Source organism: Epinephelus moara, chromosome 16 (genome assembly GCF_006386435.1).
Source record: "Epinephelus moara isolate mb chromosome 16, YSFRI_EMoa_1.0, whole genome shotgun sequence".
Lineage (NCBI taxonomy): Eukaryota > Metazoa > Chordata > Actinopteri > Perciformes > Serranidae > Epinephelus > Epinephelus moara.
In genome coordinates, this window is record NC_065521.1 from 6,239,723 (window position 1) to 6,264,387 (window position 24,665).

At 40.8% G+C, this 24,665-nt stretch overlaps 1 protein-coding gene across 3 annotated transcripts in view; it reads left to right on the forward strand.

The window, feature by feature from the left end:
- The window catches only part of atp2b3b (ATPase plasma membrane Ca2+ transporting 3b), an 81,130-nt gene extending 63,840 nt beyond the window's left edge, over positions 1-17,290 (forward strand). Inside the window, exons 25-26 of one of the 3 annotated variants that reach the window (XM_050064581.1) lie at positions 2,429-2,515; positions 12,527-17,290. In XM_050064581.1, coding sequence (XP_049920538.1) covers positions 2,429-2,515; positions 12,527-13,039 — 600 coding nt within the window. In that variant the 3' untranslated portion in view covers positions 13,040-17,290. Of the gene's footprint in view, positions 1-2,428; positions 2,589-12,526 lie in introns of all 3 variants that reach the window. The other 2 variants (XM_050064580.1, XM_050064579.1) reach the window with 2 other exon arrangements.
- The last annotated feature ends 7,375 nt before the right edge of the window (positions 17,291-24,665 follow it).

Genomic DNA, 24,665 nt, shown 5'->3' on the forward strand with positions numbered 1-24,665 from the left:
TTTAAATAGCACATTATTGCGCGATTATAATGAGCACCGCTTACATTGTGCTTTTAATAAATACTACTGCATTGTTCAAAAATTATTAATTGTGTCTCAAATGATTCTAGGGGGGTACAGCTTTACTGAAGGGGGAGTCATGTCCCCCCTGTCCCCCCCGGGATTTCCGCCCCTGTATACAAGTTCTTTCTCATCTGCATTTCTTCAGGATTTGAGTCATTTTGTCTTTGTGACTGGAAACGCAGGGCTGATTAGTGGAGACCAGGGGCAATTGTAACAATTTTTGGTTTTGATGTCATTATTCAAAAACCTCTGGAACTATGTGGATTCAACTTTCATGCAAGTAACTTGTATCTGTGTTCCACTTGTTATCAGTCATTTGTTTTTACAAGCAATGTTAGAGTCACAATATTGATTGAAATACTAGATGTCAAATGTTACATCTTCCCTAATGTGCAGAGTAGTAGAGTTGTAACAGCGTGCGGGGTATGGGAAACATTTTATCAAGTGTAATTCAATCAGGAGAGACTCGTTTTTTATAGTAAAATAGTATTTATTAACATGTGCACATAATAATTAAAAAATGTGGAAAGTCTTTGGTGATTGATTAGACCCCATGGATATGGTATGATTTAGGGAGGGTGATGAATCCATAGTCGAACAGGGAACCCCAGGGAGCCTTTGTTGAGCTTGTCCTGGACTCTGGATACGATGGCTGGAGGTTAACGGGGTTGAGGAGAGCGCGACAACTTTGCCTAAAATGACAGCTGACAGCAGCAGAAGAAAGAGCAGATTTAAAATTTTGCAGTAGAATCCTGATTGGCTGATAGAGATTGTGGCAAAGCTTGATCGAATAACTAGAAGAGAGAACGCCCATAGACAGCTGATTGGTGGAAGCAATGGGAGTGAGAGGGAGAGGATTGTGAATGAAGGAGCAAGAAAGTCTTCCTGATTGAACTTACGCTGAGTACAAATCATGTCAGTGGACGTGCTAAATATCTTCTGGCAGTGCAAAATAAAACTCACAGACTTCTTCACCAATGCTGGAAAAAATCCTAGGGGAAACACTGTAAAACATTACAGTACCTTATAAACTTGCACTGTTAATTGGCAGTGCTCGTAATTGGGCTGATTTTCATGTGATCGGCCATGACCTGTGACCAGCCGGTCAGTCTAAAATATGCCGATTTAAAATGCCGGTCAAATTCCCGCCGCGCCGCATGATTGACATCATGTAACATCAGCAGCATACACACACGCACATGTGCAACTCATGGCTTGGGCGATGTGAGGAAGTGAAACATGGGCGGCTTCTCACTTTAATCATTCACGCACACACATCAAAAGAGAGAAGGAGAAAGTTGTTAATTGTCCGTCTTAAACTTAACCGCGGAGCTCTCACTGCTGCACTGTGCCGCTTGAAACTGAGTAGGCATGTGTCCGCGTGCCGAAGAATATGCACCTTTTTCTAGTTGTTAAAATAAGAATGTCCATAACACTGCACTTTGTAGATGTGTAGACCTGTGTGAGTTTTCCACAGGAGATATTTTTACTTTTTTATCTATTCAAGAAATTACCCACAAATGCTATACAGTAAGAATTATTATTTTATTTATCTGTGTTTTTATTTATGTATGTATGTACTTATTTATTTTAATACTGTACCTGAAATTATATTTGAGCAAAAAGGAAAATGTTTCTTAACCTATGTCACTGTTTTTGTTTATTTGTTTGAGATGATGCTCTAATAAAGGAAAGATAGAAAATATTGCAATATCTTGTGTGCTGTAAAGTGTTTTGAAAAAAATGAAATCGGAATCAGCCAAAATCGAAATTGGCTATCCAAACACTGCAAATCGGAAATCGGGATCAGGCCAAAACTTTTGTGAATTGTAAAAAATTGTAATTGGTGCAAGTCTAATACCTTACAATACCTCTGCCTATGAGTAGCACATGCTGAATGTTCCTGGGCATGCGTGCACCTTTGAACTACACTGCTCGTGCCTTCCATTCAGCAGAGTTCAAATGCACCGGTCGACAAGTGTTTTAAGTTGTGAGGTTTCACTGAAAATGCGTGTGTTTGGGAAGTACTAGAGACTTGGATTATTACGAAAGAATTTTGTGAGAGTTTGTCAGTGGATGTTGTGATATAGTTTTGCTATTGTTAAACATGGACCCCATTTATTTTAATTCATCAAGAATTTTCTCAGTTTTTGGATTCTTCGTTTACCATAGAGGCATGCGAGTAACACAAAGTTTTCTTCATGAATTTAATGTGACACGTGGTGATGTATAAATATAGGAATAGTTATTTTGTGGGTGAGATGTTCCGTTAAAGCAATCACATCACGCATACACACATCCACTCACACTCAGACTGGCCTCTCCTGTCCTCACTGAGTGCTGCTGTTTTGTCTCTGTCCTGCAGATGGAGGTAGTGAGCACGTTCAAGCGAAGTGGTTCGTTTCAGGGAGCGGTGAGACGGCGCTCCTCTGTGCTCAGTCAGCTCCACGACGTAAACACTATCTCTACCCCCTCTCACGTAGCTCTCTCCACCGCAACAGCCAATACCAGCCCAGCCCCTGGGAGTGAGTCCGCCGAACGCATGTACACACATACACACACATACCACACACACACACACACACACACACACGTATACCTGCATACATACTTGCAGTCACCTTCTCTCTCCCTCACACTCATTCGCAGACACAAACACACACACTGCTGCACGGCACGTGGACTGCAGTATTTTTTACTCTCTATGGTTGTGTCCCCTCCGGCTCGCTCGCTGCTCGTATGTGTGCAATGTCTCCTCTATTCTTTTTTCTTATTCTCCCTTTCAAACAGCACCCAGTCCTGACCGGCTGTGTAGTTCTGGTCTGATCTGGTCTGGTCCAAATCCAGTCCCGGTTCCAGCCCAGAGTCTGTTTTGTTGTTGAGTGTTGGTCGGCGCAGGAGGCGGCTTGCTGTTCTCTCTCTGTCTGAGGCGTCCTGACAGAAATGGAGCAGCATTGTTTATAAAGAAAGAAAGTGATTGAAAAGAAGAGATTAAAGCAGCGAAAACAGTTTAATTTTCTCCGACAAGCCAAGGACGCATCCTAAAGTTCAGAGAGCAAATGGCTGCTCCTCCTGCACCGTGTGTTATTTCCTGTCTGTGAATGAGGTCAAGCGTGGTTACTTTGGTTGACCCCTGCTATAAACATTGCTAATGTAAAGGAGTGGTGTCATTTCTTTTCTCTAAAAAAAACAGACTATAGTGTTGCTATAACAATTCTGTGACAACTATTATTGGTAGAAAATGCTACAATTGGACTTCACTGCCATAGAATTCATATTCATTACCAAATGGCTTTCATATCGCTTCTGCAGTTCTCTAAACTGTAAACCTTCGAGTATAAAAGCCCCATAACACACTGCTGTTTCCAAGACAAAAAAGTTCCCTATGCTCTATCACTGCTGCTTTCTTTCTCCTTCTTTTGCTCCTCTCACTTATGTCCGGTGCTGCAATTGTTGTCAACTGGTTGTTTCTGTAACAGTATTTCCAGCTCCAACGCCACAAGTTTGGCTCCCCCCGATGTCTCCAAAAAGTCCTGATTTTTCTCTCTGTGCAGTCTGGTTTTTTTCCTCTCTCTCTCTCTCCATCACAGTTCTCTCCTTTTTCTTCTATAATTATGAGATATTACAGGTTCCCTGTTTGCAGAAATATTCTGTGAAATGTATTCTTATTGTTCTTCATAAGTAGAGTTGTTCTTTTGTAGAGGTATTTAGATTTTACCAGATCTAAATACAGGCTCTTGTGTAGCATACTGATAAGATTTCTTTAGTAGGTTTCTCTTCATTCTTTCTTTTTTTTGTATCCTACTTTGTCCTTGACCTCATCCCTTTTTGTCATCCTCCCATCTCCTTACTAGAGTAGCAACCACCCTTCATGTTTTCTCTTGATTTCTTTGTATGTCAGTTCCGCACGCGTCTGTTTGCAAGTGTCTTTATGTGTGTGCATCTGCTGACATATCCGAGAGCCGTAGTTTGACTTCTGTGTTCCTTTATCAGTGTGCTAGTGTGTGCTTGTGTACGAGTGTGTGTCTGCGTGTGTGTGTGTGTGTGTGTGTGTGTGTGCATGCGTGTGGTTGTGCTGTCTCTTCATTTTGATTGTCTCCATCTGTCTTCTCAGTTGCTTCTCCCTACCTTCCTTGCTCCCTTTGGTCCATCCTTCCCTTATTCCATTCCACGCTGCCTTCCTCCCCACGCTGCTCCATCACCTGTAGGTATAGATACAGAGAGACGTTGCTGACACCTCATTGTTGTGATCATCCTGCAGACACTAGAAGTTACCTGGGCTTTGTTTAGGTACTTTGGAAACACATACTTCGCTTTACATCATTATAATAAGTATTAAAATGTATTATATCATTACTCAGAACTGGACATCACTGCAACATTGCTGCCTGATAGAAAAGACAGCTAAAATGACAAAGGTGTGGAAGCAGGGATGTGCAGTTCAGGTCCCACCGCTGCTAGCTCATGGCTTGCTTTTTCAATTTTTTTCCTTAATTCGAAGATGTTGTTGTGTCCAAATCTGTTACTCAACAGTAGTATGACACATACTTGCATTTTGAGGTCATCCTGTTGTGGTTCAGTTCCTGAAACCAAATGGATTGACAAGGAGGGAAATTTGAAGGAGCAAGCATCAACTTAGAATTTACTGTGACTCAGGTCTGCGTCTCTGATTCACTTCATGTTGTATGGAGGCAGCCCGTGGTCAGATAAAATGTAAAAATTGTTCCTGTTTGCTTGAGCTTTCAGGATGAGGTTTATTCAAAAAGCAGAATCCAGATCATGTCAAATACTCTTCCAGACACAGAACTGATCCTACAAACAAGTACTGTTTTGTGTGTATATCCAAACCCTGATATAGGCTGTCTCATTCCTCTGTGTCATAGAGCTTAATTGTTGTCCAGATGCTGTTAACAAGACTATGAGTCTCAAGCAATGCCAGCGGCTCTGTGAGGCTGTACTTATATACAGGAGTGCTCCAGACACACCAAACTGACATCAAAGTTTAAGTGGTGACAAGGGCTGACTGTTGCGTTGCCTGTATCTCAGCCAAGAAAATGCACTTAAACAGAAAGCAGAGGTTACAATCATCATTGTAACTACAGCCAACAGCCAACTAGCATGTATGTTTTTCACCCGAGTGAGAAGAACTAATTTCCATACCAGGTGGCAATAGTCTGTATTCGTCATTCAAAAAAGTAAGCCAGGAGACATGCAGAGCTTAATGGCTAAAAAGAATAATCTTATCTAATATAACAAGTTTGTTAAGCCCTCGCACCCTCTTGACTTTAGTGGTCCGCTTGTTTTCCTTACTTCCATTGCTCTTCTTGTGCAGTAAGCTGAACTACCAATCAGAGTGATTTCATTCCGACGAGCTACATCATGTCCGGCACCTACAGATGGCTTGGTGTGTCAGGGCCCTACTGCTACATGCTAATATTAGCATGCTAATATGCTCACAATGACAATGCTAACATGCTAATGAGTAGCAGGTTTAATGTTAACCATGTTTTTCATCTTAGTTCAGTGCATTAGCATGCTAACAGTTGTTTATTAGCACTGAACACCAAGGCTGATTCGAGTGTCAGTAGTTAGGCAGGTATTTGGTTATATAGAGAAAATCAGATTTTGACCTGATTGGTGCTGTATGAAAAGTCACCAAGATTATAAATAAAGTAAAAAGTTACAAATAAATGTTATAAAAATTAATCCATATTAGGACATTAATGTAATAATGTACTAAATTTCATGGCAATCCATTCAACAATTGTGGAGATATTTCACTTGGTCCAAAGAAGTGGACTGACAATGACATCATAGTGCCATGCCGCTAGCTTGGCTAAAAACACACCAAATGAGCCACACCATTGCACATGGTGACCTGATGTTCCTTCTTTACCATGAGCACACAAACTATAGTGTATTTAGACTCAATCCCAAAAAAGTTAAAATTGGGAATGAGCAACAAACACACCAAAAATGATTGCCTATGTGTTATCACGGAAGACTGACCTCCCCCCCTGCTTCAGGGTCATTACTTTACTCCACTACCCAGAGTTCTTTGCAAAGCAGACCCAGCCCTTAGTCTTGGCGCTGTGCCCCCTTGCAATATGATGTGCGTAAGTTCTGACTGACACCATCACCTCCCTGACTTTTACAGCCAAATCTATCATCACTGGGTGAGAAAAAAGTCCAGGACTATCTCAAAGAAACACAAAGCCTTAAATATTAAAAAGAGATATCACATGTATAAGGAGATGTCTCTGTTTCATGCTTTCATCCACCTGAGCTGTGCTGGACCTTAGCGATCCAACTGGATCTTTTGATGCCGATCTATGGATCCAGTTTGTTTTCATTTCAGACTGACTTAGTTTCAACTGCCTGCAATTACAGTTAATTTGGGAAAAGAAACGAATATAAAAGTTTGGAAACTTTAGGGGAATGGGATGTTGAGACCAAATCTCAAATCCATCCTCAGCTCCTCAATTCTTTGCTTAGGTTCTTTCACATTCAAAAAGACTTCAGTTTTCACTCTTTAAATGGGGTATGACTAGACGACATGGAGGAGAATATGCATTGAATTGAGGAAGGCGTTGCTGAGGGGTTGCTATGGATTAGAGCTCAGTCATCACATATCAAAGGGCGGTAATGCTCAGAGTTGGGAAATGGGAGCCATTAACCAGTCATCTACCTCACAGCTTCTCCCTGTATTTATGTTGCAGTTTCTTCCCATAAGCAGTTGTTTTGCACACAGCAGCCTCTCTACCTTCCAGCGCCTATTTTCCTCCTCGTACTTTAACCATCATTGTTTTTCCATCAAGCACTGCTGAAAGAGCCGACAGGGAGAGAGGGAGAGAGAAAAGGAAAGTGGGTGAGAGACATAAGTAACACAGCAGTGCTCTGACCTCCAGGCTGCTCTGGTCACACTGGGGACGTTATATACTCGAAAGTTTACTCTGTCCACGGAGACAAAATGAAAACAAACCGAGCGCTGACAAAGTGAGAAAGTAACATTCTGAAACCTTCTCAGTCTGCATGAGGTGTTTTTCTACTGTCTGACAGGCTCTTTGGAAAAACAGATAAGCACTGAACCTACTGCTTGACCGTCTGTCTGTCTGTCTGTCTGTCTGTCTGTCTGTCTGTCTGTACGTCTGTCTGTCTGTCTGTCTGTCTGTCTGTCTATCATATATGGCAGAGTCATATATAGAGTCTTCTCCTAGTTTGGCCAGCTGCAGCACTGATCTCCATTCAGCTGCCTGACCATCCACCTCTCATTATCACAGTTTGGACTCCAGTCAGTGTTGCTGTTGACATAAAGCGTCTTCTCTGTTGATCTCATGTAGCCAAACTGTCTCTATGTAGGGCTCTGCCTGCCTGTGCCTGTCAGTGTATTTGCATTGAACTGTCTCTGTTTCTTTTGAGCTCATGCTGCTTCTTTTCCTCTGTTTGGGTTTGGGGGAAGGGTGCATGGACCAACTGCCATGGCAAAGGAATGTGTTTACGCACGCATACACCATACACTGCATAATGCACCTTCAAGTACACTCATAGACCTCACTATGTGTGTGTTTATGTGTGTGAGAGAGACAGAAAGAGAGCGTAAGTGACAAAGATCTGATTCAGCATGACCTGGCTGCCTCTCTATTTGCGATAGGGCTGACGCCCGAGCTTTGCTCTGGCCTTTGAACCAATCACCTTGTGTTTTGAGTAATCTAACCAATCACATACTGTTCTAACCTGCTGATTCTCCATGATGTCACCTTTCTGTTTTGCAAGAATTGTTTTTTTCTATCCTGCGGCAACTTCCTCATCAGCATCATCATCATTAACCACTCTGCTCTCCTCTGTCCCTATCTGCTGCATGGCCGCAGTACATTTTGCACATATGCATGTGTGTGTGTGTGTGTGTGTGTGTCTATGTGTGTGTGTGTGTGTGTGTGTGTGTGTGTGTGTGTGTGTGTGTGTGTGTGTGTGTGTGTGTGTGTGTGTGTGTGTGCGTGTGTGTGTGTGTTCGCGCGTGTGTGTGCACACAGAGATGCTGACAGACTAGCTTGCTGTCTGGCTGTCGATGTATTTGCGTGTATAAACCAGCTCTCTTTAACAAACAGCACCCATGATTGACAACTGTGTGATGCATGCAGACGTCAACCTCCAAGCCGCACGATGTGGAAACAACTGAACTGTTGGTTCACTCAGTTACACTGCTGCTGCATGCACGTGTTTGTGTGTGTGTGTTTGTGTGTCCGTGTCCGTGTCCGTGTCTGTGTCCGTGTGTGTGTGTGTGTGTGTGTGTGTGTGTGTGGTCACTGCTATAGGTTCTTGCCTTTTTTTTTTCTTTTTTTTTATTGTACATTAAACTAACACACTCACAGTTCCTGCTTCTTCTCCATCTGTGCCTAACCACCCTCATCTGCGTGTGTGCATGCATGTGATCCAGTGTGCCGAGGTGTGAGTGTTTTCTTCACACATACTGTATCACCCCCCTGATACACACACACACACACACATATATGCCACTTCTGTATCATGTGAAGTGTCTGCAGCTTCTTCAGTCTTTGTGATGGTGGCTACTGAATGCTCTCGTCTTGTGAAGTTTGGTTGATGTGTGTGAGAACTGACAAAAATGTGAGTCATAAGCCAACTCATTTTGATTTTTTTTTTTTTTTTTTTTTTTTGTCTGTTGGAGACAGACAGGATCAGGTGGACGCTCTATTGATACTGAGTTAAGATATTTGTGTTCGGTTACAGTAATATGATTACAAAGTTTGAAAAATGATCTTCATATCTTGCAATGGTATAATGTGCTCTGTACAAAATAAGTGAGGACTAATCCAATTTCCCTCCTAAAAGAATAACACAGAGGAGAACTGCTTAAAAAACAGATGTAATAGTTCAGAGGCGAGGTGAGGTTGCGAATACACTTGCCTATAAATTTGGTGATAGTGCCAAACTAAAATGTTGCCCTGTATCAACATTTTATTTATCCAGTACCAGGTAAAGTTAGCTCAAACCATGTCCAAAGTTGAGTTGCCTAAACATGACCACTTATTAACCTTCTCATAAGACAAACTGGTAAAAGTGATCAACTCAATTTGTGCTTTTATCACATAACTCTTATACCTTGTTTCTCCAAAGCTGTGTGTACGTGAGTCAACCAGAGGTCCATTCATTCCTATGACAGTCTCCGTAATCTCTGATGAGTTTGCAAAAACCCTCCTTCTGTTGTTTTTTTTTTCCTTCTTCTTTTTTTTTTGGGTCCAGAATTGACCTTGAGTAGGCTGAAAAAAAAAAACTTGTGTGGCAGATTTCAAACAGCCTGTGCCACAGGAAGCTAGCATAAAAACAAACTAGCCAACATAATGTATACATTTTTTCTAATTAAAAACTTTGTTGGCGTTTCTAGCTCGCTAACATTGGTAGCATGCTAGCTATGTAACATATACAGTGCATACATAGTGGATATACGTCTTCACAAGATATTTTAGAAAACTGGCTACTCACAGGCCACCACCACGTATTTGTTGCCTATTATTATTGTTGTTGATCCTGTTTATGTCTTTGTACTGTTCCATGTGCATATTCTACAAGCAAAAAACTATTTTTATGCCATTTTTGTGGTGGTGTTTTAATCCAGCCATAAAGGGATGCACTTCCTTGCGTCGAACTCTAGGGGTGTACTCCATAAACTATTCGGAAATACGGACACAAACAAAATTTTGTGGAAAAAAGGCCTTCAGTTTTGGGGACTAACTTGTTACATTTGTACATTTGTAATTCAATGGCAAAATACTGAGTTAAATTACACTGACTAATCAGAATGTTGGTGATGACAAAGGGGTTACTTCTGGGGCATTGGTGGCTTAGTGGTAGAGCAGGCGCCCCAAGGCTGTTGTCGCAGCAGCCCGGGTTTGACTCCAGCCTGTGGCCCTTTGCTGCATGAATCTCCCTCTCTCTCCCCCTTTCACACTTCGCTATCCTATCAATTAAAGGCAAAAAAATGCCCTAAAAAAATATCTTTAAAAAAAAAACAAAAAAAAAACAAAACAAAGGGGTTACTTCTGAATTAGTTTTTGGTAAAACAAACATTTCGGTATAACATCCATTCAGTTGCACTGCATCTTTTGCTGTGCATGCCTTCTTTTGTCATAGCTTATTTCCGTATATTTTTCAGCTTTATTGCCCAGTTTAAGACTTTTGTTAGGAAAGTAATCAAAAAGTAATCAAATGTAATAAATTACATTGCTTTGATGATGTAATTAAAATAGCTACATTACATTTTAACAGGGTAAAATTACTAGTAATATGTAACTTATTACATTTCAAAAGTAACCTTCCCAGCACTGGAGGCCATATGGTAAGGGGTACACTCTTTATATTATTTGTATTTCAGAACTCTCGCTCTTTGGAATTTAGATTTGCCAGATTCAGATGTTAGCCAGTTAGCTTAGCTATAGCATAAAGAGCTGTAAACCTGGGAGAAACAACTAGCCTGGCTCTGTGCAAAGGCAAGAAAACCCACCTACCAAGGGTCGGGTTATGCTTGAAAAAAGGTAGTTTGTTAGACATAAAAATTCTTGAAAGCTTACCCGATGTGGAAGGAGGACTAAAACAGGGTGTGTGCAGATCCTCAGAAAGTCTTAAAATTCCTGAAATTCAATTTTATAAATATTAGGCCTTAATAAATTTGAATTTCAGAGCTCTTAATTGCCAAAAATCATTTTTATCTAATTTTAACATTATCAGTCTTTCAATTTCTTTTTATCAAAATGAGTCAAGCTCTTCTACATGAAATTCAACATTTCTCATATACAAATCCTTAAACCTTCCATTGTACTTATATTGTTTCTTTACTACTTGCGCTTAAATGTTGGCAAAATGTAGATTAATCTAACTCATTCTAATAACCATATTCCTAAATAGACTTACCTGTGCCGAGGACTAGCTATATACTATGTACTTAACCTTTATATTTACCTGCAACACTTAAATAAGAAAAAGATGATTTGTCAAAAAATGAATCTTAATTTGGTTAAAAATTATCTTGAAAAGACCTGAGTCACAAATTTAATGACTTTAGACTTGACCTAACAAAATCAAAAAAGACTTGCGACTCGATTTGACTTCATGACTTCACTTAAACTTAGCCTTTTGACTTGAAAATACTTGATACCTTCCCCCAAGCCAATTTTGGAAGAGAAAGTTGTAGACATTATCCAAGATGAGATGAGTTAGATACAAGAAGACAAACTTGTTTTAACAAATAAATACTATTTGTTAAAACCATTCATGATTTCTGTAAATTTAATATACACTTGCTAAAATGGCATTTAATTTGGGGAAGAGCGCATTTTGACTTGTTTAGGACTCAAAACTCAATTTAAGAACTTGGGACTTGAGACTTGTCAGTCCTGACTTGGGACTTGAGTGCAAAGATTTGAGACTTACTTGTGACATGCAAAACAACAACTTGGTCCCACCTCTGTCTAATACCTGTAGATACCCTGTGAAAAGCTGGTCGTCAAAGAAAGGAGAGAGATACAATATTGTTAAAAGATGGGAATAACAGAGTGTCGTGTTGCACGTTGTTACTCACATAAAACGTGACAAAAATAGTTGTGAAAAAAAGACATGAAAAAAGAGAGCTTGAGAGAGAAGTTCAATCATACTTTCTCAACACCCCACAGCTGGCCAGTTATCAGCGTGAAGTAGGTGTGAATGTTGGATTGTCAACTTTAGAAATTGATAGATTGTCGGACAAAGGCCACCCCGATCTGATGTCCTAAAATTGTGGTGTGAGACCACCGTCTTCAGAGAGTCTTTACTCCCAGCCAAGAAATAGTGCGGCACGTAAACATCTGGGGGTTTTTACACTTCAGTTGTTGTTTTTTACAGATTAAACCAAGAGATGTGACATGTTAATTAGTGAGCTTTTAGATGTGTTGGTAGGTGATTTTGTTCCTTTCGGACAGCCAAGATAGTTGATTTTGTCTAAGCTAACTGGCTAGTGGCTATGGTTAGTTTTATATTAAGCACACTGACATTAGAGGGGTAACAATCTTCTAAACAAACTCTTGGCAAAAAAGAAAAAGCAAATAAGCGTTTTTCCCAAAACCAATCCCAAGAGAATAGTTTTCAGTACCATAGATTCCTAGTTCCCAGAACGGATTTGCCTTGGCCCCACACATTTTGCATTAATCCAACCAATAACAGTATTTTCAGCTTTCAGAGCACCTCTTAGGCAAATTCAAAATAAACCGAAACACCATTAGAAGTTGTCTTGTCTAAATTTTGACGGTAGCCACCTGGCCCTGAGTGTACACCTGTCTTTCTGTCACTCTGTTTGTCTGCGGGAGGACACAAGTCTGTCTGTTTCTGGGTTCCCTTGCCTCTTTTCCCCCTTTATTATGTCTAACTTTCACTTCTCTCTTTCTTGTGGTCTCTCCCTCGTCTTGCTTCCTCTCGGCAGATGCGAGTGGTGAAAGCATTCCGTAGTTCGCTGTACGAGGGCCGGGAGAAACCGGAATCCCGCAACTCCATCCACAACTTCATGGCCCACCCGGAGTTCCTCATCAACGACCTCATCCACAACATCCCGCTGATCGACGACACTGACGTGGACGACGAATCAGAGCTCAGCAGATACCAGCACCTGCACCCGGCCCTCCGCAAGCCGCCACCCCCTCCCACCCAGCCCCAACCCCCAGCCCGCGTCCGCCCCACCCGCCCCTACCGCCAGTACAGCCTCCCGGTGACCCCGTGCAACCGAAACAACAACAACAACAGCAGCAGCAGCAGCAGCAGCATCAGTTCAACAGTCACCCACGGCAACAAAAACAGCACCAACGCAGTAACCCCCAGCAACCGGAGCCCCCACCACCACCACTACCAACACCACCATATCCATCATGGCAGGGACAGGCCGGAAAAACCCTCCGCCCCTCACCTGGCCCATCTCTACTGCGTGGAGACCTCCTTATAACTGAGCTGAACATGGGTCGGGGGGAGAGGTTAAGGGGAGGGGGAGGAGAGGGGAGCGGAAGAGAGGGCTGAGGACTCACACATGACATTTTCATCCAATCTTCCTTACAACAAGCCAACAGGAGGGAGCGAAGGACAGGGGGAGGTACCAGAGGGAGTGGACAATGGCTGGAGACTTCTGCTCGCAACTCCCTGAGAACATTGCGACTTTCCCTCCTTTTGCCCTTGCTCCAGCCCTCTCAGTCTGACCCGCTGACAACACCACCCCCGACCCCCTCCACCCTCGAACCCACCGCCCTATCTGTCGCCCTCCCTTGAAGAACCTGCCCACCCCACCCTGCCTGACTGCACGCACACTTGTCACACACTCGCACAGGTCTGCTCTCGCTGCGTTTTTCTGAGTGACGGTGGGTTGGGGAGAGATGGGGACGGACATCCAATTAAAAAAAAAAAAATCGACACATCCTTCAACGCTTCAGCAGACAGGGCCATGTCAGGGCCAGAGGCGGATTCTCTCTGTTTCTATTGGTGTTCATCATTAGTGTTGTTGTCATCACCCACCTACCTACCTGCCATGGCACCATAGTCATCACCGCCATCATTTATCAGGCTAGAATCTACAGCCACTTTGATATCACTAATTTGCTTGCAATATAAGTAAAACGCTTTGTTAAAGCTTTAACTAGACTTCAGTCAGTTCCACCCTCTGATTCTTTTATTTCTCAACATAATGGTGCTCATTCATTTCTTTCTTTTACATTGGTTTCTTTCTTTCTTATCTCTTTCTCTGAAATTTTTACATTCAGCTTTTTTTTTATATATATATTTTCTTTTCTTTCCTTCCTCTCTCTTTCAGTGTGTGTATGTGTATTGTCTTGTCTCTTCTGAAAAAAAACAACAAAAACATAACAAAAATAGAAATTGCAAACAAAGATACTGTTCATTTAAACCTAATAGTAAATAGTATGGCTGCAAAAACACCTTAAGGATGGGGGGAAATACATATATATATATATACAGTATATGTATATATAATTTGAATGTTTGGGAAGTGACAGCACAGAACTCGTCATGTTAATCACTGTTCTTTCTCCAGCCCAACCTGCCCAATCCTTGAATGCCGCCTCATAAGTCCACATGACCTGTTATCTGTAATATTGTCCACCCTGCTATGAGATAATACAGTGTGTGGGATCTCACATTAATTGTGGTGTATACATGTATGCATACATTAGCCCCATACAGGACTAAGTTAATTTACAGCCTCCTGCCATGTCGATTAACTGATGAGTTTGTATTGGTAATATTTATGTACAAGACTCAGGGCGAGCCCTTGGGTGAGGTCCTCTTCCGGTCTCTTCATTTATTTTAGGTGTCCCATCATCTTCTGTCTTGCTGTTCCTCAAACCAATTCTGCATTTCCTTTGCCACGTTGTCTTGTGTTGTCCCATCTGGTCTTTCGTTGTGGTGTGTGTGCTTTTTGTTGTTGTTGTTGTTGTTGTTGTTGTTGTTGGAAGCATTAACCCTTTAAATGCCATCAAACACACAATGCACAGGCGATGGCCCTTTAAGACTAACATGCACTCACTTCAAACCGGCTCCTGCTCACGTGCCATTGGGTCATCTCCATCATATACCCTCTCCATGAGTTTTGTGGACAGATTATTTCATTTGATCTGTTGGACAGTTGATCCAGTCATTATTACAGAAAAGGGGGAAAAATCACTGCTTGATGTTAAAAATTGACCAACCAGTCGAGCTGTCAGGCCAACGTCTTATGTCAGTGTTACGTTTTAGCTTTAGGCCCAAAGCCCGCTCAATCAGGTATGACCAATGAGAGCTTATGTGTCATGTCCATTTCTCAAATACTGTGCATTCCCCATCATCACGATATTCAATTAGTTCACTGGGATACCTTAAAGGAACCGTTCAGTGTTTTGGAAAATACTCTTATTTGCTTTCTTGTTGGGAGTTATGCGAGATAAACAATACTATTTTCATTTCTGTGCGCTAAATATGTTACAGCTAGCAACAGGTTAGCTTAGCTTAGCATAGCTTAGTGTAAAGACTGGAAACAGGTGGAAACAGCTCCCCTGGCTCTCTCAAAAGTAAAAACAAAAAACCCTGCCTAGCAGGACTCCTAAAGCTCACAAATTAACACACTATATCTTGTTAGTTTAATCTCAAAAACAGGGTATCTGCAGGTCTTCAAAGTCTTAAAAAGCACTAAATTCAGTTTCCTCAATAAATGGCCTCAGGAGGTCATAAAATGTCTTGAATTTGATGTATAAAATATTTTCTCTTGGCTGTCTGGAGACATAATATCACAGGTGCTATTATTATTTTAGAGGTTAGAGGTTCCTTTTAGACAGAGTCAGGATATCTGCTTCCTGCTATTTCCAGTATTAATGCTAGGCTAAGCTAAACAGCATTAGCTTTGCATTGAATGGACCGATATGAGAGTGGCAGAGGTGGGAGTAAGTCACACTTGTGCAAGTCACAAGCAAGTCTTAAGTGTGAACCTTCAAATCTCCCTATAAGTCAAGTAAGGCAAGTCAACTCATTGCTCAGGTCAAACAAGTCACAAGTCAAGTATTAAAAATCTGATGAACTGGTCAAACGTTCAAACGCTTTCTAGCTAACATTTGATCAGCAAATAAGCTAATAAGTTAGCTAAAAAGACACATTCACCGAACTTTCTTTGTGGGTTTTGCAGTGACAGATGAATTTGGATACTTTGGTGGTCGTGTCACTGAATTTTGAGCTGCAGACCTTGCATACTGCTGTTTTATTTTTACTACCATTGTCGAAACCATAATCCTGAGTCCAGATTGTTTATTGTATTTGAAATATCCCCCTCCATGATAGCTGCCTTGTGCGTTGGCCTCTTCTGGTCTGCAGCATCTTAGAAGGTTGCAGGTTTTCGCGCATTGCACTAGAAATCACCCAATCATGTTTCAAAACTAAAACATAACTTGTAAATATCTAGAAAAAATAAAATATTCCATTTTTAAAAAGTCAATTCTTTTGAAGTCATCTGTCTCAAGTCTAAGTCAAGTTTCACGTCTCAAATATCATGTCAAAGTCGAGTCTTTCATCAGTGTTACTCAAGCAAGTCTCGAGTCCTCCACCTCGGGGGAGTTAAATGAACCTTCTGAGCAAGAAAGCAAATAAGCGTGTTTCCCAAAATGTTGAAGTATTGCTTTAAGACATATTATGTTAATCTTTACAGTGTAAAAGGGCATAATATACTGCATGAGCGCACCCTAACTAAAAACAGAAGAAGGAAAACATTTGGATAGCCACCCCTGTGACAATGAGCGCAGCGTCTGTGACATCACATTCCACCGCTACCTTGCCGAACTCCACCTCAACATTCCATGGAACATACATTCCAAACATCACATTCCAGACTGGGTGTGAGAGTGCCCTCCTGCATCCCATGTTGCACTAGGTGTGGGTGAACCGCTGACTTCATGTTGCCTCAGAGCGTGACTGCAATGCAATGCAAATCTCGACCCCCCCCCACCCCCTCTTTTCTCTCTCCCTTCCCACCCTCTCCCCTCTGTTGACTTTCCTGACTTATCAACTGGTCCCACCACCAGAGAAAGGCGATGGCAGACAATATGCAACAGACTGCCATGTCAACACCTGTACCCAGATTAGACAATATCTTACAGTCTTACAGTGATGCTAACACATGCAAACACAGTGAGAGAACATGTCTGTCCTGCTAGTTCTGTTTGAGGATGCGCGCAGGGCTCTCTGGGAACACCCTTACCTGTACAGAACCCTGTCTTCTTGAATGCTCATCATCATCGCCACCACCCTGACCTGACCTGTCTAAGTGGGCGGGTGGTGACATTGTATTGGTCTGTCTGTTTTTGAAGCATGCATTTGGTATCATTAATGTCACTCTTTATGTGTTGGTAAATCATTTAGGCTACTGTCACTACTGTGTGCTATGATCTCTCCACATCTGCTCTCTTCCTCTCTCTCTGTTTCTCTCTCTCTCTCTCTCACACGAACACACACACACACACACACACACACACACACACACATCCTGTTTAAGTCTAACCTGTTCTATTTCAGCACCTCTTAGCACAGCTCTGTCAATGCTTTCTGCAGTATACAAACACACACACACACACACACGCATACATACACCCAACAATAGGCGGATAGTCTACGGTGGTGTAAATTTGACTGTCCAGTTCCAGCCATCTCTGTCCATCCGTCCAGCCACGTTACATNAACACACACACACACACACACACGCATACATACACCCAACAACAGGCGGATAGTCTACGGTGGTGTAAATTTGACTGTCCAGTTCCAGCCATCTCTGTCCATCCGTCCAATTTGACTGTCCAGTTCCAGCCATCTCTGTCCATCCGTCCAGCCACGTTACATCATGATGTTGTGAGACAGTTTCACAGAAGGCAAAACACAATGTGAAAAAGAATATATTATATTTATCAAAATTATAAATTGTACACCTGCACCACTACTGTACAGATCGCCCAAATGTGCACATGTGCATCTTTGATTTACAGGTACTATGTTCCTGTTACACTTTTTTTTTTTTTATGTTTCTTTCTTTTAATCCTATTGCTTTCTGTAAAGAGAGGAACAACAAACTGGAAGCGCTTGTATATTATTATTTTAGATTTTCTCCATTGGTGCTCCCACTGATGGAAAAAGACAGTTGCACATTCTCCTGAGCATATTCCGAGGGCTGTGTTTTCTGTCCATTGAACAGCCCCTGAAGTGTGCAGAGGTGTGGAGATGCTTATAGTCTCTTAAGACCAGAGACACCACTCTGTAAATAGAGAACAGGAGATACAGATGTACCTCATTATGATCTAAAGGACTGGACAAAGTGGAGACCCAGGGAGGATGGAGAACTGGAGGGTGATGCAGAGCTAGAGACTGCAGAAGTGCAATGCATCCGTGCATTGTTTAGGCTGCTCTTTTAGATCTGCTACAAGTATTTACTGCCATGTTACGATGGGAAGAAATTAACGTTTTACATTATTCATTATACATACTGTTGTAAATATTGTGTGTGGAATGGTCCCCCTTCTTGCACAATGCAGTGCTGTTCCGCAGACAGAAAATGCAGCCTTAACTGTGCTGACATGAAAAAAGACCAAAAAAAAAAGAAAAAAAAACATAAGAGACTATTGAATATATTAAAGAGTTACCTGCCTGTTATTTAAGCGAATAAATATCTATATATGAGAAAGAACACACCTGTATACTGTAGACTAAATCTGTATGGAAATCTAAGAGAATTTAATGGGAATTAAGTCCAACACCTTTTGTCTGTATGAAAGAAAAAATACATCAAAGTATTCTACAATAATAACTTTGACAAAGTCTGTGTGGTCCTGTGTTGTTTGTTCACAATGATACAAGACTGTACTTACCTTTAAAACCTCTGGAGAAGTGACACTTGGTGACCACAGGTAACTGAAGTACTCATTATACCTGACCATATGTAATCCACCTGACACTGTAGTCTCTAACAGTCTGAGCAATGTACAATATTAATTCAAACGGGAGTTTGGTCATTCATGAAAATGGCATATCTTATAGAAGAAATCATTCCCTCAAGTAACCATGTAGGCCAAAGCATTTACAGGACTTACTCCAATAAACTTTTTTTTACAGCAGACATTAACATTTATAACACCCAGTGATCCTGTTGGCCAGGGGCATAAAGTTGGCGGTGGCAATGGCCCCTTCTCTATGTCCTGCCCTCTTGGACCACATCCATCTTTGAACTCAGCCTCCTTTATGATCTCAGCTACACACCTGTAAAGTTTTGTGACTGCATCTTGCACTGTTGTGACACTATCACATTGACAAACTGTCCACAGACAGACTTATAAACACATGGTAAAATACTCAAAACCTCTCCTGTGGTAGGTCCTGCTACATTTGGTGTCATCTGGACCATTTCACCATGATGACACACAAACAGACTCACAAGGTGAAAAACATTACCAGCCATCACAAACTTGTTGGGTGTGCCACTTCCAGGCTGGCTTGAAAAAATGTACAAATCCACATGTTACTTGGCTGCTCAGTAACACAAAAAGATTTTTCAGGTAACTTAATCTGATTTTTCCTTGTTGGTTGGATGTCCCCGAGCATCATCCCCCACACCTTTATTTTTCTGTGTAGCCTGATTTTTGTTGTTGCTGCTGCTACTAAAAGCACAAATCCTGTGATCTCTTTTAAATAAAAACAGATTGACTGTATCATAAAAAGATGTGAAATCAACACATACTCTGCTTACAGCAAATCTTAAATCTACAGTAAGCGTTTAGATCACAAACAAAACATTTGTGCTGTTTTCTTTAAGTGGGGGGTTTTTACGAATGAAATATTTAGAAATGTTTTATGTTAGTGTAAATGGGAGCATCTTTTCGATCTGTCAATCAATCAAACTTTATTTATATAGCACTTTTAATACACACGGAATGCAACACAAAGTGCTTTCCTGATGTCGCTCCTGCTGGTAAGCATTATTTGAACACCTGTAAGTACAGGGTTGGATAGTAACAGATTACATGTAATCAGGATTATGTAATAAAGTTACAAAAATTAAGTAGGCTATAATCAGCCCAAATGACATTGGAAAAAAAGTATAATCAGATTATAGTCATTTTATACATTCATAACCATTTTCAAGAATGACTTGGTTACGATTTTGATAATAATAATTCAAAATTCTGAAACTTTTAATTAAATTTTTCGTGATAACCAATGCATCTGACATACCGGTTTTCTTAGACAAGTGCTCCACTTTGTGGCCGACCTGCTGTGAGAAAAAAAAAAAAGGTTTTGGGTGAACATGGAGGGTTCAAGCAGCAGCAGTCTTTGTATTTGCAGCTGTAGGATTAGTGGAACTCATATTTTTGTGGCTGATCTATCCATCCACTGTGAAAACATCTATTATGAAGTTATTTTAACTTCAATTCCTCTTTTTATCCTCACAGTGTGATGGCCAGACTGTATCAACTCATCTGCATTACATACTGCAAGTGCTGATACTGTGAGTGCTACTCTCCAGACAGTAGCTGAAGGTATGCTCATATCTTCATGTTTCCAAATATCTTGATCACACCTTGATATCCTTATATGGACCTGGCTTTGGTCAGATAGGTGTGCAGCATCACTTCTAAATGGTATGCTATTATTTGTTCAGTTTAGTCAATAAAGCAGTGTTTTGGCTTGACAAACCTGAAATATTATTTCCCAGTCTGCCTGAATTTTTCCTGAGACGACCTGTGTCTCTGACTATTCAGCTATTAGCAGCCAGTCACCCAGCATTATTGCACGTTACTACACATGTGCTTTACATGAAACAATGTTTTTATTGGTCTGAGATAACTAGGATGGACAAAGCAAAGGGTCAGAAAATCCTCTGGTCCCAGAGGTTGCCAAGTAAACCATGTAGCGTCTTGACTCTCTTTTTGGACATAAGAGTACTGCAGCTAAAACAACAAAAAGGGTATAACAACACAGGGTCGTGGGATGTTGCATTTTATTAACAGTCTGACTTAAAATCAAAATATTTTCACAATTCATTTAACTTTTCATGGGAAATGTTTATGAGTGAGTACTTAATGCATTCAGGTAGTACGGGTCATTTTTATGCCTCTTCACTCTGGCACGGAGGCATAAATATGTGGCAGTCCAGCCCATTCTTGTTAACGTGATATCCCAAGAGCTCCTTGAGGGAATTTCTTTAAATTTATCACAAACGTTGACTATGACTCAAGTATGAACTCAAGGGTCAAAGGTCAAGGTTGCTGTGATCTTGCATTCATCTCATTCTCGTGAATGCAATATCTCAAGCACACCGTCTTTAAATTGGTTACAAACCTCTGCTTAGACTGAAGAATAAACTGATTAGAATTTTGTGGTTAAAGGTCAAGGTCAGTGTGACCTCACAAAACGTGTTTGGCCATAACCCAAGAATTAATTTGCTGATTATGACAAAATTTCACACAAATGTCTAATAGGATAAATAATAATAAAGTAATGACATTTTATTTCCAAAAGATCAAAGCTCAGCTTCACTGCAACATCTAATGTTCTGCATAAAACACTTTTGTGGCCATAACTCAACATCATATTTCAGTAACAGAAGGGGAGATATTTGGTCAGATACTGAATTTGTGACACTCATCTTGGGTGTCCACTTTGAAACTGTGCTGATTGTATAGATCTTCTGTGCTGCCAGGGTGAGATGGTTGCAAAGCATCCATGTTTTCACAGAGATGGATGTAAACTGTAAGAGAAACTTTACTGGTGCATGAAGGCATCACTGCAACGTGGTAATTCTAGTTCTGAAGTGAAAGTGAAGTTTTTAGGCTATCAGGTTCCATAAAACCATTAGTTTTGCTTTTGTGTGCCACCCTGTAATATTACAGACATTTTTTTAAATAATCTTGTTACTTAAAAATATGTAAAATGATGCAGTGAGTCCATGACAGCCACAACAGACCAGAATTAGTCATCAGTGTTACACACACACACACACACACACACACAATATGGCACCAAGAAAACAGGCCACAAAAAAAGCAGTGAACATGGCAGAAAAGTTAGATAACCATTTTTAATTAACAGTTGGTTACATGAATGATTTAATCAATTAATGACTGAACTGATAAATTGAGTTAACCATTTCAAAAACAAACAAATATGAATGTCCCATTTTACCTGAACATATCATCAGAGTGAGGTATGGGTCCTCCATGAGTTTGAAAGTCCAAATTTTGTAAGTTATTTTACTTGGTAACAATTTTACAATTTTTTTTACAGGAATGTAGCAGAGAGTCTTCAGAGTTTCAGGTAGTTTTCTCGGTAATCTACCAAAAGTGTCTGAAATTACCTTACTTAACACTAGGTAACATCTTTGCCCGGACTGCACCTTGGCAATGCTCTGTGGAGACTGTAACCAGTCTTCTAAACTGTCATCATTGTCAATGGAGACTAGAATTAGCTACAGTGGCAAGAAAAAGTATGTGAACCCTGTGGAATTTCCTAGTTTTCTGCATTAATTGGCCATAAAATGGGATCCAATCTACATCTAAGTCACAAGTATAGACAAACACATAATGCTCAACCTAATAGCACACAAACAATTCTAATATTTCATGTCTTTATTGAACATATCCATTAAACATTCCCAGTGCTGTAAGTGAACCCCTAGGCTAATGACTCCAAAAAAAGCTAATTGGAGTCAGGAGTTAGCAAACCTGGAGTCCACTTAATGAAACGAGATTGGGCCAAGTTGTAGAGACACTTTGACCTACAAAAACGCTCAAACTTTTTGACTGTGCTATTCACAAGAAGCATGTGCTGATGTGAACCATGCCTCGCAAGAGCGAAATCTCTGAAGACCTATGGTCAAGAATTGTTGAGCTGCATAAAGCTGGAAGAGGTTACAAAGCCATCTCAAAGACTTTAGATATTCACCAGTCCATAGTTAAACAAACTGTCTACAAATGGAGACTTTTTAGTACTGTGGCTACTCTCCGTAACAGTGGGCGCCCAGCCAAGTTGACACCAAAGGCACGACACAGGATACTCAGTGCGGCAAAAAAGAACCCTAGAGTAACAGCTAAATACTTGAAAAAATCACTGGAACTGATTAACATCTCTATTCATGAGTCTACCATATGCAAAACTTTGAACAGGCATGGCAGGACACCACGGAGAAAGCCACTGCTTTCAATAAAAAATATCACTGCATGACTGAAGTTTGCCAAAGAGCACCTTGACACTACCCAACACTACTGGGAAAATGTTTTGTGGACTAATAAAACTAAGATTGAATTGTTTGGGAAGAACACACAGCGCTACGTTTGGTAGTTTGTATAGCGCCTTTCTAGTCATCCGACCACTCAAAGCGCTTTTTACACTACGAGTCATGTTCACCCATTCACACACACATTCATACACATACACTACACATACACTATTGGTGTACGACCCCCTCTCCCTCCGAGCCACAGCCACCCTACGGTGGAGGGAGCATCATGGGAAAAATGAATTCCCAAGTTTATCACGGCATGTCCACCAGCTGAAGCTCAGTAGAAGTTGGGTGATGCAGCAGGACAACAACCCTAAACATCGAAGTAAATCTACAACAGAATGGCTTCAAAAACAGAAAATCCGCTTTTTGGAGTGGCCCAGTCAGAGCCCAGACCTGAATCCAATAGAGATGCTGTGGAATGACCTCAAGAGAGCCATTCACGCCGGACATCCTAAGAATATGGATGAGCTGAAGCAGTTCTGTAAGGAGGAATAGTCCAAAAGTCCTCCTGAGCGTTGTGCAGGTCTGATCAGCAGCTACCAGGGGTACTTATTGCTGCCAAAGAAGGTTCAACCAGTTATTAAATCTAAGGGTTCACTTACTTTTTCCAGCAGCACAGGGAATGTTTAATGGATATGCTCAATAAAGACATGAAAATTATAATTGTTTGTGTGGTATTAGGTTAAACACTTTGTGTTTGTCAATACTTGTGACTTAGATGTAGATCGGATCACATTTTATGGCCAATTAATGCAGAACACTAGGAAATTCCAAAGGGTTCACATACTTTTTCTTGCCACTGTAAACAGCTGTTTGCATACTGATAATGTGCCTGCTCAAACATTCATTTAACCTTTCGATCAGAGGGACGGCAAGGGAGTGCTGCATGTTCACAGCACCAGAACAGCTGTCATTACGCACAACCATTACGCATGGCAGTGGTTATTGATGGTAATGATCAATGATTAATTTAAAGCACTTATATTGAAGCAGACTTTACGAAGTGCTTCACAATTCAAGATTAAACCAAACAATCATTTACACATGGGGATGGTGGCTCAAATGTAAATAAAAATTATAGAATTTATCCAAAGCTCAAGTAGAACTACATTTTGATAGTGGGCCCCTCTTCAATGTGGGTTATAAGGCAATACTTCCACACAAAGACACACGAGGAACCTGGTGCTTTTCAGGGCCCCTGACCTCCTCTGTGTCGTCTCAGTGGGAAAAAAAGCAGCACAGGGTATGCAAGGATCAGAAGTTAATATAATCAGTTAATATAATAACCTGTTTTCAGTGATACTCACCGTTTTCTTGCTGTAAAATGATTATGATATGTTGAGAATGTGTGGCGGGGAAAGTGTAGAAGGTGTCAACAATTGTGTAGTGATTTGGAAGCACTGTTATTTTTTTGTTTGAGGAGATTGAATTTTCCAAATTCGTATTCCAAAAAAAGGCAAATGAGCCATTGTCGTATGATGCCAAAAATATGTTTTTCTTGAGCACCATGGAGACGATGGAAGTTTTAGGAGCAAATATCAGGACGTCAGAATGCGCAGGTGTAAACAAACCACGGCCTGATTCTCTGTGTGGATTGATTGATTGATTGATTGATTGATTGATTGATTGATTGATTGATTGATTATTTTTATTTACGTGTCATGAACAAAGTGCCCAACCCTCATGGGTTTATAAGACACCAAAAAGAAAGTACAGTTGCAGTGTACATTATTATTATTATTATTATTTTCATTTCATACAGAATTACAGCCCCTTTTAC